Source organism: Pristiophorus japonicus, chromosome 22 (assembly GCF_044704955.1).
Source record: "Pristiophorus japonicus isolate sPriJap1 chromosome 22, sPriJap1.hap1, whole genome shotgun sequence".
Taxonomy (NCBI): Eukaryota; Metazoa; Chordata; class Chondrichthyes; family Pristiophoridae; genus Pristiophorus; species Pristiophorus japonicus.
Genome location: NC_091998.1, coordinates 24,323,305 through 24,340,819, shown reverse-complemented (window position 1 = coordinate 24,340,819; position 17,515 = coordinate 24,323,305). Strand labels below are relative to the sequence as shown.

The 17,515-nt window shown below is 39.5% G+C and overlaps 1 protein-coding gene across 1 annotated transcript in view; it reads right to left on the bottom strand.

Annotated features, from left to right (window-relative positions):
* Positions 1-17,515, bottom strand: part of LOC139234901 (anthrax toxin receptor 1-like) — a 124,879-nt gene that overhangs the window by 77,174 nt on the left and 30,190 nt on the right. The window contains exons 6-10 of the mRNA XM_070865762.1: positions 16,844-16,923; positions 16,689-16,757; positions 14,707-14,787; positions 14,448-14,508; positions 8,763-8,861 (exon numbers count right to left, since the gene is read on the bottom strand). Of these exons, the coding sequence (XP_070721863.1) occupies positions 8,763-8,861; positions 14,448-14,508; positions 14,707-14,787; positions 16,689-16,757; positions 16,844-16,923 (390 nt within the window). The remainder of the gene's footprint in view (positions 1-8,762; positions 8,862-14,447; positions 14,509-14,706; positions 14,788-16,688; positions 16,758-16,843; positions 16,924-17,515) is intronic.

Here is a 17,515-nt window from a genome sequence, read left to right as displayed (position 1 = left end):
GCAAAAGATCGAAGAATTTCATTATCTGAGGAGTTGCAAATGGGCCTGAACATGTGCAATCATCAGCGAGCACCCCCACTCCTGACCTTATGATGGAGAGTAGGTGATTGACTGAAGAACTCCTACAGCGATGTCCTGGGGCTGAGGTGATTGAACCACAATAATCTCCAACAACCACAATCATCTTCCTTTGTGCTAGGTATGACACTAGCCAGAGGAGAAATTTCCCCCTGATTCCCATTGATTTAAATTTTACTAAGGCTCCTTGATGCCACACTTGGTCAAATGCTGTCAAGGCAACCTCACCTCACCTAACCTTTCCCTCGAGTTCGAGCGGAATTTTGAGCACCTGGATTGCCAATTGCGACCAAAGTGGAAACTCTACCCATATGTTTCAATCTGTGGTGATAAGAGGTTCAACTCAATGAGCAAAGAACATTTAGCTAAGAAAATACAAACTGGTGGAATGATGCAAATCCTGGACTTTAAACAATGTAGTAATCATCAGAGGCAGTCCCTCAAAACGAGGATGGCTTGCTTCTACACCAAAAAAGGATGAGTTCACAGGTGTTTCAATAAAGGACCTAATATTCCAGGTCCTGAACTACATCCTGAAGGGTGGAAGATGCCTGTCCGTGGATTTTTTTAACGTGTGGTGGCCATTGCACACCAGCCACCACACAGGCTTGACAGAGCTAGGTCTTGGTCCAGTGGCAAGGGTTATCCAAGACGACTGGAGACCTGCTCTGCTGCACGGGCCTAGTGCGCACACATATCACAGTGTGGGCTGGCCCGTGCTGCTCTTGGGCCCCTGGCCCCAAACTCACGCCTCTCCTGGTCCCCGATCACATCCCTCCACAATCTCTCGCCGCTCCGACCTGGATCTTGGTGATGTCACTCTTCGCTGCCCTCGCCTTCCTACACCAGCTCGCCCTGCTCCCTGAAGTGGCATGCCTCCAAACAGCTCCTGGACACTGCACCTCCGCTCGTTTTTTTTATGGCCCCGACCTGCCACTGGTGTTCTCCATAAGAATAGGAGATCATGTGCTATGCCACCTACCTACATCTTTACAACATTTTTAGGTACATGCACATCATGGGGTTTCCTCAAAACCTATCAAGTTACTGGAGGATGTAGAACAAATAAAATTGAAATTCTTAAAGGCTCAGGGCTAGAATTTCCCCAAAGCCCGCTAGTGTCCAATTGCCGCCCAAAAAAACGCTAAGGCTTGGAAGATTATCGGCAGCGAAAACTTCCCAAAAGAAAATTTAAAAATCTGTCCAGCAAAGAATATGGGCCTTGCACCACCAATTTGGGCGAAAAAGTGCAATTTCAGATAGAAACATAGAAAATAGGTGCAGGTGTAGGCCATTCGGTCCCTCGAGCCTGCACCGCCATTCAACAAGATCATGGCTGATCATTCCCTCAATACCCCTTTCCTGCTTTCTCTCCATACCCCTTGATCCCCTTAGCCATAAGGGCCATATCTAACTCCCTCTTGAATATATCCAATGAACTGGCATCAACAACTCTCTGTGGCAGGGAATTCCATAGGTTAACAACTCTCTGAGTGAAGAAGATTCTCCTCATCTCAGTCCTAAATGGCCTACCCCTTATCCTAAGACTATGTCCCCTGGTTCTGGACTTCCCCAACATCGGGAACATTCTTCCCACATCTAACTTGTCCAGTCCTGTCAGAATATTATACGTTTCTATGAGATCCCCTCTCATCCTTCTAAATTCCAGTGAATAAAGGTCCAGTTGACCCAGTCTCTCCTCATATGACAGTCCAGCCATCCCTGGAATCAGTCTGGTGTACCTTCGCTGCACTCCCTCAATAACAAGAACGTCCTTCCTCAGATTAGGAGACCAAAACTGAACACAATATTTCAGGTGAGGCCTCACCAAGGCCCTGTACAACTGCAGTAAGACCTCCCTGCTTCTATACTCAAATCCCCTAGCTATGGAGGCCAACATACCTTCTTCACCGCCTGCTGTACCTGCATCCTACTTTCAGTGACTGATGAACCATGACACCCAAATCTCGTTGCACCTCCCCTTTTCCTAATCTGCCGCCATCCAGATAATATTTGCCTTTGTGTTTTTGTCCCCAAAATGAATAACCTCAAATTTATCCACATTATACTGCATCTGCCATGTATTTGCCCACTCACCTAACCTGTCCAAGTCACCCTGTAGCCTCTTAGCGTCCCCATCACAACTCACACCGCCACCCAGTTTAATGTCATCCGCAAACTTGGAGAGATTACACTCAATTCCTTTATCTAAATCGTTCATGTATATTGTAAAGCCCTGCGGCACCCCACTAGTCACTGCCTGCCATTCTGAAAAGGTCCCGTTTATCCCGACTCTCTGCTTCCTGTCTGCCAACCAGTTCTCTATCCACGTCAGTACATTATCTCCAATACCATGCGCTTTGATTTTGCACACCAATCTCTTGTGCGGGACCTTGTCAAAAGCCTTTTGAAAGTCCAAGTACACCACATCCACTGGTTCTCCCTTCTCCACTCTGCTAGTTACATCCTCAAAAAATTCCAGAAGATTCGTCAAGCATGATTTCCCTTTCATAAATCCATGCTGACTTGGTCCGATCCTGTCACTGCTTTCCAAATGTGCTGCTATTTCATCCTTAATGATTGATTCCAACATTTTCCCCACTACTGATGTCAGGCTAAGCAATCTATAATTACCCGTTTTCTCTCTCCCTCTTTTTTTAAAAAGTGGTGTTACATTAGCTACCCTCCAGTCCATAGGAACTGATCCAGAGTCAATAGACTGTTGGAAAATGATCACCAATGCATCCAGTATTTCTAGGACCACTTCCTTAAGTACTCTGGGATGCAGACTATCAGGCCCTTGGGATTTATCGGCCTTCAATCCCATCAATTTCCCTAGGCTAGACTAGGCGATGCCTAAAGAAAATGGGCAATAAATTAAAAAATTTATAAAAATTTAGCCCGAGGCTGCGGGTTGGGCCTACCACGAGAAAAAAAAATTAAATAATTTTTTTTAAAAACCTAACTAAAAAAAAAAATCAAAAAAACATTCCCAACACACTTTAAATTAAATCACCCCAACAGATTTTGAAAATAAATAGTAAAAAACCAATCACTTACCATCACTGATGCTCATGGGCGTTTTGTTTTCATACTTACCTATGCGTCGCCGTTCAGCCAAAAATCGTGTGAGAGCGATCTGTGGACGGTGCACGCTGGCCGTTCGCTCCCGAGCGAGACTTTGAAACCGCCGGCGAGCCTCAGCTGGGTAATTTTTCGCGACCCGGTTCTCGCCCAAAATGGCCAATATCACCGAGAAACCGGGCAGTGAACCAATGCAAATTCTAGTCCTTAGATTTTGTTGTGGAACAAAATTATTATAAACATAAATATAAAAATTATTTTGTCCAAACTACCTATTAACAAGAAAGAACTTGCATTTATATCGTGCTTCGTCATGTCCTCAGGGCATTCCAATTAATTACTTTTAAAGTATAGACATTGTTATTATGCAAGAAAATGCAGCAGCTAATTTGCACGCATTAAAATCCCACATAAACAGCAAACGACATGACTGATCAGTTAAACGTTTTTTTGTGGTATTAGGCAGGAGGGTGGAATATTGGTTGGCACACAAGAAAACTCCCTGCTTTTCTTTGCATAGTACCAAGGAATGTTTATATCACCTGCTTAAGCAGATGGAGCCTTGGTTTAATGACTCATCTAAACAATGGGATCTCTAGGATCCCTCAGAACTGTACTTAAGTGTCAGTCTAATTCACTTTATAATAGGAACACATTTATATTCTTGCAGTGATGTCTTCCATCTCTTCTACTCGTTAAAAATTCAGTGTATTGTGGAATAAATATTGTTTTAACTTGTAGAATTGGGAAACCAGAAATAGACAAAAAGTTTTATGTGGGCAGCTGCAAGACTATGAAAATAAAAAAATCTGCATGAATCCACAGCTAGGAAATCATCATCATCATATGATAGCAGCAGATGTAGAGAGCACACAGAACAAATTTGTCACATATTTCATAGCTGAAGCTGATGGAATGTTTGCTCCCCCTCCACAGTGTGATTATTCTCCAAGCCTCCAAAAATTACATGGAAATCTAAAATTCATTAATAGCCCTGAATTTGCAGTCATAGACTTTCCGCGGGGAATTGCCTTTGGTCCATAAATAAAATGCCCACTTATCTGGTGGTCTGGGAGGTACGGGGATTCCTGGTCCTGGACCTCTCCAGGTACGTGCGGGTAGAAGCCCACTTATCACAGTTCGCAAGCGCCCCGGGATCATGTGGTCCAGCCCATGCTTATGGGGATTTCGTACATATGGAAATCCCATAAGCATGAATGGGAATACCCCCAAAAATACATCTACACATCAAATAAATATTTTAAAAATTACATATTAAAAATGAATTAAAATGTTATTTAATTAAATACTTAAAACAAAAATTTAATTTTTGGAAAAATAAAATTAAATGTTTTGAAGGGGCTAAAAATAAACTTACCTTATTGCATAGGTTTTTTAATGTATAAATGAATGAAAAAAATATATTTTTATGCTTTTTGAAATTCTTATGCTGGTTAAAATAGGCCTTACTCCTGCTTTTACCAGGTGTAAGAATTTCACAGGCATTCGCTGGGCAGCGTTTGGCTAAATAGCCCAACTCTCTGCCCATGAATGCCCCTTTCCCGGGGATGTGCTGGATCTTCTTGACAGATTGGAAGTTCCGAGTTTTCGTGCATATGCTTCGCACGCAAAAACTCGGAACTTGCGTGGCCCTTACGGATCAAAAAAGGGTGTAAAGATAAACCTAGCAACTATAGGCCGGTCAGTTTAACCTCGGTAGTGGGGAAGCTTTTAGAAACAATAACCAGGGACAAAATTAACACCTACTTGGACAAGTTGGATTAATTAAGGAAAGCCAGCACGGATTTGTTAAAGGCAAATCGTGTTGAACCAAGTTGATAGAACTGTTAGTTGAGGTAACAGAGAGGGTTGATGAGGGCAATGTGGTTGACGTAGCGTACATGGATTTCCAAAAGGCATTTGACAAAGTGCCACATAATAGGCTTGCCAGAAAAGTTGAAGCCCATGGAATAAAAGGGATAGTAGCAGCATGGGTTTGAAATTGGCTAAGTGACAGGAAACAGAAAGTAGTGGTGAACGGAAGTTTGGTCGGTTATAGGACCACTGCTTTTCTATATATATATTAATGACTTGGATGTGGGTGTACATGACACAATTTCAACATTTGCAGATGACACATTATTTGGAAGTATAGTGAACAGTGAGGAAGATAGTGATTAACTTCAAGAGGACATAGACAGGCTGGTGGAATGGGTGAACACATGGCAGATGAAATTCAACGCAGAAAAGTGTGAAGTGATACATTTTGGTAGAAAGAATGAGGAGAGGAAATATAAAATAAAGGGTACAACCTTAAAGGGGGTGCATGAACAGAGAAAGCGCGGGGGAGGGGGGACATTGGTATGTGCACAAAATGTTGAAGGTGGCAGGGCAGGTTGAGAAAGCAGTTACAAAAGCATACGGGATCTTCGGCTTCTCAAATAGAGGCATAGATTACACAAGCAAGGAAGTTATGTTGAATATTTATAAAACACTGGTTCGGCCTCAACTGGAGTATTGTGTCCAATTCTGGGTATCGAATGTTAGGGAGGATGCGAAGACTTAGAGAGGGTGCAGAAAAGATTTACGAGAATGATTCCCGGGATGAAGGACTTCAGTTATGTAGATAGACTGACGATGCTGAGGTTGTTCTCCTTAGAGCAGAGAAGTTTGAAAGGAGATTTGATAGAGGTGTTCAAATTCATGAGGGGTCTAGACAGAGTAGATAGAGAGAAACTGTTCTTGTTGAGAACCAGAGGACACAGATTTTAAGGTGATTGGCAAAAGAACTAAAGGCGACACAAGAAAAAGTTTTTTTTATGCAGCAAATGCACTGTCTGAGAGGGTTGTAGAGGCAGACTCAATCCCAGCTTTCAAAAGGGAGTTGGATAAGTACCCGAAAGAAATTTTTTTGCAGAGCTACAGGGAAAGGGCAGGGGAGTGGGTCTATTTGTAGTGCTCTTGCAGAGCGCCGGCACAGGCTTGACAGGCTGAATGGCTTTCTTCCATGCTGTACCCATTCTATGATTCTAATTCTTTTGCACAGGTCTCTGCCAAGTCAACTATAACTGGGTGGTAGGAGATGCACAAAAAAGATCAACCTGAAAAGATACATCCTATGATTTTCCTTCTTTCCCAGTAGGAAGGCATGTGGTAAATTACATGCTTAAACTATGCCCTATCACACAGTGGTACAAAATGTTGCTGCAGTACTGGATTGGGTTGCCAGCATAAACTAAAATTTTAATAAAAATCTTTTTTGGGTAAACAAATATTTCACACCTGATCAATAGCAAAATATGTTATATATAAAACCTTTGAAAATCACATCGTTTATAGCCCAATTTTGCTGCATGTACTAGTTTGACACTGGTATCTACTTTAGAGAGGTGTGAATGATCAGCAAAGATTTATAAACTGCTGGCTCTGCAATACTCTTTCAGACAAAGTGGAGCTCTAGACATATGCATGTAGGTGCGTATGGATATTGGGTCAACAGCCTCCAAATGGAGTTCAAATTTTTAATCTTAGCAAAGAGCTACTGGGATAGACTACTAATATTATAAAGTTTGAAAAGTTTGCTGCACACCAGTTGCAGTTCCACTGCACGCAGTGTGAAGCTGAAGTGGCATGAAATGAACCTCTGGAATTGATCTTATACTGCTTGCTGAATTCAGTGTGTTGTCCGACATCACTTTCTAGTCTTCCTGCCTTTCTGCTTGCATCAACACATTAAGCTGCAGTATAATTGGGCAATCAGAGTTTTAATGGCTACATTTTGATATATATTAATGAGGAGAGGCAATATAAACTAAATGGTATAATTTTTAAGAAGAACAGAGACCACCTGGGGGTGTATGTAAACAAATCTTTGAAGGTGGCAGGACAAGTTGAGAAGGCCATTAAAAAAGCATATGGGATCCTTGGTTTTATTAATAGAGGCATAGTGTACAAAAGCAAAAAGGTTATGCTAAACCTTTATAAAACACTGGTTAGGTCTCAGCTGGAGTACTGTGTGCAATTCTGGGCACCACACTTTAGGAAGGATGTCAAGGTCTTAGTGAAGGTCCAGAAGAGATTTACTAGAATGGTACCAGAGATGAGGGACTTCAGTTATGTAGAGAGACTGGAGAAGTTTGGATGGTTCTCCTTAGAACAGAGAAGGCTAAGAGGATCTTTAATAGATATTTTAAAAACCATGAATGTTTACTCTATCAAAACCTATGTGAAACTGTTTCCAGTGGCAAAAAGGTCAGTAACCAGAGGACACAGATTTAAGGTAATTGACAAAAGAACGAGAGGTGACGTGAGGGATTTTTTTTTACAGTGAGTTGTTGTGATCTGGAATGCATTGCCTGAAATGGTGGTGGAAGCAGATTTATTGGTAACTTACAAGAGGGAATTGGGTAAATACTTGAAAGGGAAAAAATTACAGGGCTATGGCTATGGGTACAAAACCGAGGAGTGGGACTAATTGGATAGCTCTTTCAAAGAGCTGGCACAGGTCTGATGGGCTGAATGGCCTCCTTCTGTGCTGTATTATCCTATGATTCTATCATTCGTTTTTTACGTTTATACAACTTCAAAACTATACCTTTAAGGCTTATGTAAATTAGATATTTTGTAATGCTTTGCAGCATATAAACCACTATCTGATGTAGCTTAAACATGTTTTTAAATAAATACTTAAAAAAAAATGAACAGTAAAGTTTGATAGCCCAGGCAGAAATACGAACTATGATATATGAATCCCATACAAATAGAAACATAAGCCCTTGCAAAGTTTCAAAAAATAATTGAAAATAGAATTTACAGAAAATATACACTTTTGAAAACTTTAATTTCCCCCGTTCTTCTCACTGGGAAGCAAGGGAAGGTTCAGCTCACCAATATTTCCATAGATTACATCAATGCTATTCTTTAGTTGACTTGCCAGGAGGTACACTTGAGTAGTACGGAAGGAAGCCCCTGGAGAGATTTCCCTCCTACCCCCAGATGACCCTGCCAAGACTAGCAAACTCGACTTCTAGAGGATTCCTTAGTGGAAATGTCAGTCAAAGCTGAGACTTGAACTAGGGCTTTCAAGTTGAAAGTCAATGCTTCAGTGTTGTAGCTATTAGGACAACAATATAAATAGTCTTCACTACATAATCAATTGCTTAAGATAATTTGAATGCTTGCTGCCATTGTAAATTGCATTCAGACTGGGGTTTATAAGTAGTCCAACTGTAGTCTGGGATTAGTCTGCACCAATTTAACAATATTCAGATGGACACTAAATGGAACTTACTGAACCCTGAATTTCATGGAAGAGTGCTAATGGAGAATTAACATAATTTTGTCCATGCATTCGATATTGCAATATCATGATGCATGCAAATAATCAATGTTAGCTTTTGTGAAGCAATGCCAAATGCTGTGTACTGCCATATTACAAAACTGCTATTTGTCATCCTGTCTGAATGGATTCAAGCAAGATGACTTGGGCCTGATTTCAGCACAGATCAGGTGTGAATCATCAGAGTAACTATAGCAATAGATGTTGCTTATGAAAATCTCAACATTGAAGATGGTAACTTACAAGTTCGATCTGTACTTACTTATTATCTCGGTGTCATTTATCTTGAAGCTGCAAAGAACTTGATCAGCACTCCGCGCACGAGAAAATCCATTGCCTCTTACCACAACCTGATACGATTCTGTAACAATAACAAAGTAACACACAAACATTACAAATGCCTCTCAACACTATAACAAATTGTATATTCTTCTTTTCTTATTCCTTAAATTTATAACATATGGAGAGTTGATTTGAGGCATGTTGCAGACTGCATCACATCTGAAGGGTAATGATGGAGTTAAAAATCACAAGGCCAAGCTTAAACTGTAATGCTTCAGTATGGGTTACAGAGCAATCTCTAGTGACTGCATTTTTGGATTTAACACAATCCCGACATCAAACATTGGCACCTTCTTGTATTGCTTTTTGAAATCATCAGCACCCTTTGATTGTGTAGCAAGCCGCAACACTCCCAACAGAACTGCAATTATGTACATTTCGTGTTTAAAGATGAACAGTTAGTGCAACCCAATCCTTATTTTGCATATAATATTCTTTCTTGTATTTCTCCTTGATATGAGAAAATCTTTTATGTAAGAATGCAATAGCAGTCTTCATCAATGATCACTGATTTCACTTCCCCACATTAAGTCCAAAAGCTTAATATGTTCCTTTATTTGAATTATAAATCCAGCACCAATTTTAATGAATTCTATCAGAAGTCATTATTACATTACTATAATTATGTTGTGTTTGTGGGAATTGAGACAACCAAAGCAGTCATTACCTTGGATCAAATGTAAGTTTAGCAACAAAAGGAATTTCATAACAAAAAAAAAGACTAGCATTTATACAGTGCCTTTTTACAACCTCAGAGACATCCCAAGGCACTTCACAGCCAATTAAGTACTTTTTGAAGTGTCATCACTGTTGCAATGTAGAAAATGCAGCAGCCAAATTGAGCACAATGCAGTCCCACAAATTGCAATGTGATCACGACCAAATAACCTGTTTTAGTGATATTGGTTGAGGGATAAGTATTGGCCAAGACACTGGGGAGAACTCCACTACAGTTCTTTGAAATAGAAGCCATGTGATCTTTAACGGCTGCCTGAGAGGGTTTTGTCTCGGTTTAACGTCTCATCTAAAAGACGGCACCTCCAACAGTGCAGCACTCCCTCCCTCAGTACTGCACTGTTACAACCTTCTGACTCAGAGGCGAGAGGGCTACCACTTAGCCACAGTTGAATTTATAGTTGAACTAAGTCAGGAACCCCTTTCCTCCTTTGAACAAAAATAGAAAAAATATATATTCATTAAAACACTGCCAGTAAAATACAATAGCCACCATACTGTGCATAAATAGTTGGGAAGCCAGACTGCTGTTATAACGGCCTCAGTTTGGTCTGTTAGTTCAGCTTGTTAGCTAGTGTTCTAGTGGCATTTTATGTGAAAGTAAGATAGGCAAAATTCCTACAGCCTGTTTCGCACAGTGCATGAATATGACAATACATTGAAATGTGCTTTAGCCACACTCCAATTATTTGCCAAATTGATTATTTGCCAGAATTTCTGTAGGGCAAACGTGCACAAGACATCGTCTCACTGCACTTCTTTTATTATTTGTATTTCATCTCTCTCGATGAATGAAACTACTTAATGTTTATTTTATTATCTGCATTATATTTGTCTTCATTTTGTGTTTAGTGTATTGTTATGCCATATATGTTTAAGATCTAACATTTGGGTACTTGGTTATCTACTAATTTCCATCACCCACCAAGGGGCCCCTATATTATGTTGAATAATGGTGATTCTGTTTTATTTTCTTTGGTGACTCATTACAGAGGATCATCTTGTGTCATTCTGTTGTGTGTTTAAATGGCATTTTGGTGTCTATCTACCATAATAGTTTCCTTTCAAGGGGAAACAAAACCATTTTCAAAAAATTGAGTTTGCCATAATGTAACATATTATGTAGCATTTATTCTAATTCTTCCCAAGACTGACCAATTGAATATTTTTTATTCCATAATTAAAACACAGGGTTGTCAGATATTAAGAGGTGATTATTATTCTATAACTATATCACAATTGATAGGATCATATTTACTTTCTTCCCACAATATTTAGGAATTATTGGTAATGAAGGATCTAAACAATGATATTGAGTACTGCAATTTAGACAAGCTCACAAAAAATGGCTGGCACAAGGCAAACAAAGCTGTGAATATAAAAACTGTGAACTGCCCTCTTGTTAATGTCACAGGGTTTAATCACGTCATTATAGCTTACATCTACTGCTCTTCTGATGTCCCACTTGCCATGTCAGCTGAGGTATAACGCAAAACCTCCATTCTATCAGCTAGCAACCAGCTCAAATCTCTAATAACATGTCAGCACAATAAAGGATTCCAGTTCAATTTTACATAAATTCTCTTCCGTGTTCAAAGTCGCAGACCAGTTTACGAATCAAATTCTTACTTGTGCCAGCTATACGTGATTAATATGAAAGCTGAATGCTGAAATGGCTAATTCTATTTAATTTCAGGTTCTGACTGTGACCGAGTCCTTTTCTTCCTTAGTTACTGTCAGATTGTACATTTGTCGATTTTGACAAGATAGCGAAGGGAAAAAGGTCAGCTCTGAAATAATCGGGCAGCGCTGGCAGCGAGATGGTGGGTTGAAGCTGGTGCGCGCTGGCTGTGCTGTCGGCTCTGCTTTTGTGACTCTGATGAGAAGCTGACTGTTTGCATCCACACCTGGTAGTTGACGTGGCCAGTAGGATGCCACATCCAGCAAAACCTTTCAATCATGTCTATGTACCATGAGCATAATCAAAGCAATGATGCTGTCAACTTATATACAATGCACCTCCAACTCCAAATTGATGGCCTGTTTACAGGCTGCACGTCCTGGTCATGTTAAATCAGCCTTATTACTAAGATAGCAGTGCGTTGCTCTATATCAGGATTTGCAGGATGCAAATTTTGTTCATGAATCCATCAGTATGCAGGCAGAAAGCATGAAGTGGCATGTTATAAAAGCAGTGATATCTTCACACATGTCTGTCACAATTCAGGAATGCCATTTTTTATTATTTTTCAACTCTCTCAGTGCACACTCTACATTGACAGGTTGGACTACATAAACAATTAGCTAATACTTTATAGCACAATATTAAGAAGATATGCAAGGTTTTCATTTCAAGATGTCCGTATATTTAAATAGGATTCACAAAAAAAGACAGATAATATTAAATAGAGGATTATTTATTCATAAAGTATTGCTGAATGGTTCTTGCAGCTTTCAAATGTACATGCATTCCAATTTATAACCTATGCAAAAAAATGTTTTTCTTTTTATTTTAATTGTCTTCATTTTGAATCCATTGAATGAATGAAAAGCGACAGTTTTCTATTTTTTATTTTAGTACAGCATTCCTACTGTAGTTTGTCAAAGTGTAAATATTACCGAATATAGTAAGTTAACACTGGATGATGTTAATTTAGGTGATTGGATTCACTTTAGTTTCATTGCTTTGAAAATAATACAGCCTACAATATATATTTCACAAACAAATAATATATATATATGCAACACATATTAGCGAACTCCACACCTGAAAAGTGTATTATTTTTATGGTAACAAAATGAACAAGCTTTTGTACAATCTTTAACTTTTGAAATGATTTATTACGTTATACATGCAATTAATCAAAGACTTACACATTTAGTATTGTATAGATTCTATGGAGGTAATTTTAACCTAACTAGGCGGGAAAACCCACAGGATCAGGTAGAAAGCCGATCGACTTCAATGGAGAGTAAAAAGGGTGGAGTGTAAAACCAATGTTACACCCGAACTTGTCAGTTTCCCAATGGGTGGGTTAGATTAAAATTATCCCCTATATAATTATCAAGGACATCATTAAAATATTTAGAGCACGCATATAAACTGCATTTTGCTTACTTATTTAATTTGATTTAATATGAATATTAATTGTAGGTTTTGAGTTATCAAGGCAACATTGTTCCAACTTGTAAATTACTTGGATATGAACAATTATTTTCCACAATACTGTTGCCCTCCCCCATTATTTGTTATTCAATTATTCTTAACTGGCTAATTCAACTATAATTTTCACCAGATACTAGTTATAGGATTATTCCCTGGCTATGGTTAGTGCGGCGTTGTTCCATTTATATAAATGGATAAACATCTTCTTAAGAATGGAACTGGAGGTTGTGAGGATAGAGGGAGAAGATTAAATGCTCTCTGGAATACAACAGCTTATGAATTGCGGTCTATCAAAATGTCATGTCGTGGAAAGCAATTACTTACATATTCTTAAGTTTTAGTTACTAACTTTGGAGAGATAAAAGGAAACATTGCTGAACTTTGTCTCAAATAGATTAGGTAGAACAGCTGAGGTAAAATTTCTCTTGGGCGGTAGTGCAAATTGGGCAATAGCGAATTGGCAGCCTGTTCTACACTGCACCTGATTCACTATCATCCATTTTATACCATCCCTCAAGACAAATCTTACCCCCACTGATTGGGGAAACTGGTCTTCAGAAGAAATGGGATTGATTGGCTAAATGGACTTTATGCAGTTTATACTTTATGTATTTAAAACTCTCATAACATTTTCACCCTTCTGGACTTCATATTATGTCCATTGTGATAACTGTCAAGGGCATCAGCTGCAGTATAAAACTTCCAACATGAAATGCGGCACAGTAGAAAATAGTTTTTAATTTGATTTCTGTGCATGTACAATTCAAGTTTACACTGCTGGCTACCTTACTGGATGCTGCAATGTAATGTTTGTGTTGGTACCTGAAGTAAATTATACTGGAACGGTTCCAGGTACCAGGACAACAAAGCATGTATTGTACTCAGATAAAACTCTTGGTTTTAGCCTGATCAGTCGGATCCATATTTTTTCTCTAAGTCAGCCTTCAAGCTGAGTCCCATATTTTGTAATCATGGTGTTGTACTTACTCATGGTATTTGTTTGTATTCATGTTAAGACTGAGGCAAAAAACAATTTTAAAACCTTTTGAAAGGTTACATAATCAGGAAGTACCAAACAAAAATTAATGCTTGCTACTAATAGCTAATTAGACATTTGTATCCTTTTTTAGTGGATAAGAGTGTAAACATGAACGCCAACCAGCTAGATATGCAGTAGGGAGGGTAAAACTTTTTTCATCTGAACCATTAGGTTGTGTCTCGAGACAAAAAGTTGGGGCCTTGCTATTATAAAATATACTATCCAGTTAGGCATCGTTGACATTCCTTGCAATCTACAGCTATGTGTTTGAGCGATCTGCCTAATCTCATGCAATCTGTGAATACGCCTCAAACACGAGCAAATTTATGTGCTTTGTGTTACAAATCTACAGCTGAAGGCTTTTAAGAGAACATCTACTATGAACTGGTAGCTGAAATGATCAGGAAATTGATATTCAATATTTAAGCATGGCTTAAGCATGATCTATAAAAACTGTAAAAGTGTTTGTATTACTTTGTTTCTTGTCAATGTTTCAATTAAGAATTCAATTAGTAAGTGTGACTAAATGAATGATGCAAAGTTGTTTAAAAAGTACATAATCTATGTTTCTCTAAAAGATATTTTAACCATTACAATAAAATTAACTTTTTAATTCTTTCATATCACCCATTTAATAATGCTTATATTGGAGATTGAATACCTACCTCCTGCACAGACACTTGATGGTTCAGCTGCTAGAATTTCAATGCAAGATTTCTTAAGAATCTGTTAAGACAGAGAGGACAAAGTACAACTCGGTGTCAAAGCATTCAACTACAAACATGTTTACAAAGTGGTCTTTCATGCTTTATATTCACTTTGAACTTTTCACTAAAATTAGACAATGCAGAAAAATATACTGCTTAAAAACTGCATATAAGCACCGCTGGACTAAAAGCCACTGTTATGCTGAGTTGGACTTACCGAATCAATTATGCTTCCTAATGCTTGAAATCCACCCGTTACTGGGAAAACATGATCTATGCTATCAGCAATCTTTGCCAACTAGAAAAGAAAGAAAATTCTTTGTTAAAAGGGCAGTGGCTGGAGAAGCATTGGCAATTCTTTTTCTGTTTGGTGAAATTTTCAACAGACACTCTCCCCTCATGTTTTCTGTAATTTAGAAGCAATTATCCCGAATTTGCTGGAAACTTGTACTGTAATAACGGCGCATCTACACTGTAAAGCCATATTCCAGCGTAAAGGTCCAAGGAAAATATGATGTACGTTTTCACACTACTCCATAATTTCCTGGGACTTTTGCACTGCTTTGCCAAGACCTCTGCCGAGATCCTTCATATCTCGTTAACATTCAAAAAAGTTGCGAGCACGAATTTCCTTGATTTACGCTAGTTTTCTTGTGGCATCCAGTGACGCCGAGAAATCTAGGTTCAGATGGCCCAAAGTTCACCAGCTGGCAGGATAATTTATGGCTCTCACATAAATCTCAGCCTGGGAGAACTATTCAAACTTTCTTCATCTCTGCAGTTTGGAATTAATTTACCTGGGTATTTATATTTGCTTGTCTCTTACTGACATCTTCAGTGTTCCTGACCAGAGCTGTGAGTGTCAGAAACCAATTTTAGGACCCTCACCCCTGTCAACATGTTCGAAAGGGCAAAGTTGCAGCAATTGCTATCGCACAGGGCATTCCCCTATTCATCATTATTATGGTTCGGGTCCTCCTCCAGAGACTTGGGTGCAGGATCTAGGTTGGCACTCCTGTGTGGTGCTGGGGGGGTGGCGCCTTTCATATGAGGCATTGAACCGAGACCCTGTCTGCCCGCTCATGGATCAAAGTGCCGATGGCATTATTTCAAAGAAGAAGAAGGAAGTTCTCCTCACTGTCCTGGTCAGTATTTATCCCTCAACCAACATACTAAAAAACAGATTATCTGGTCATTATTTCATTGTGGTCTATAGATTCTTGGACACCAAGCGATAAGAGAACAGTGCGGGAAGGTAGAGTTGGGGTAGAAGATTAGCCATGATCTTATTGAATGGTGGAAGGGTTTGAAGGGCCGAATGGCTTACTCCTGCTCCTATTTCTTATGTTATGTTCTTATTATTATGGAGGAGGTGCACAGGCACTATGGCAGGAGACAGCAGCCAGCAGCGAACTCAATGTTAACCCCCACCCCCCAATTTTTCCAGGTCTGCCATTGGCCTTGTCACTTCTGAAGTATGAGAAATTCGGTCATGCCACTGTTACGGCGTTAATCCTGGTGGAGTGGTACTTTTAACGCCTTGAAAAGCCCAGAAATTTGTCAGAATCAGTTGAAGAGATGACGGGCGATAAATCAGCCATTGCACACCAGAGCTGGGGGGGATAACGAAAGTGTGGTAGGTACATTTTGCATGTGTGGAAATCCAAATCAGATCCCGGGAACAGCCGAGTCTTAAAGGCGCGGCATAGTAATGCACCCATTAAAGTTTTCAAAATCTCTTGTTTTCAACCTGTACTGTTTTGTCTGTGTGCCGCTGCAAACTCTGAGGCTCACGCACCGTGCTGTGTGTAAACGTTGCACTGACTGTGACCTCTGAGGGAAGCGCTTCCTCATCCCTTTAAGTAGCCTCCAGTTAACAACTCTGCAAGCCTGTACCGACTGGTTTTCCAGACGTTGTTATTGATGGGTGCTCAATGAGGCGGCCGCACCGACTTTACTGACCGGGGCGCAAATGTGAGCATTGCACTAGGAATGCCTCATGATCGGAGTGATCATCAGCAGCTAGGTGAATTTTCCGTCGGGGTATTAAAAGCTGTGCGCCTGGTTGCTAAGTTTTAACGCTCGCATTAACCCCCCCCCATCAGCCGCTAACTGGAACATAGACAACTGGGGCTAAAATCCAGCACCATATAGATTTCATTTTTGTTAAATCAATTAGTAAAACAATGCAAGGTGTACCTGAGTTTCATTGAAATCTTTCACACCAACGCAATAAACTGTAGCTCCAAAACTTCTCGCTCTTTCGGCCTATATAAAGAAAACATGTTTGCCAAATTTGCTTTATGTTAAAAATAAATTGGAGACTTATTCCTCTATTGCTTGTTAATACTTACTTCTGCTTGTGCACGATCATATAAGTTATCAATTAATTCCCCATCCGTCAATGCAATGATGACACTGGCAGCTCGCATTCCTGTAATTGTAAAATCAAAATTAATATTTTCCTCAATATATTTCATTCTAATGCATGAGGGTATACGTGGGATAACTTACCCTTGTTCCTGCAGCGCTTAACACTTCAAAATAACTTTGCACAGAATTAATTTCAAGGCAAAGTAGCACTATTCTGTATGTGTTTCATGGACTAGTAATGAGACCACAGTGGAGAGGGAAGGTAACTACATCTTGCCGTTAGCAGGATAACTAAATACTGGACCAATGTATTAACTTCTTTGAAAAACTAACTACAATAGATATAAAATGGCTACTGTGAACTTCATAAATTACAAGGAATGAGTTTGAAAGCAACTTTAAAAAAATACTTGGATGTGTACTTAAAGTGCTACGGACCAAGAGCTGGAAAGTGGGAATAAGCTGGACAGCGCTTGGTCAGCCGGCACGGACACGATGGGCCGAAATGGCCTCCTTCTGTGCTGTAAATTTCTATGATTCTATGATCCATGGACATCTAAAACTATGGAAGGATCTCATTGTCCACAGTCTTTCTATCTTTGATCTGCCCGGTTCCAAAATTAGACTTTGCTCACTCCCATTTATACTTGCAT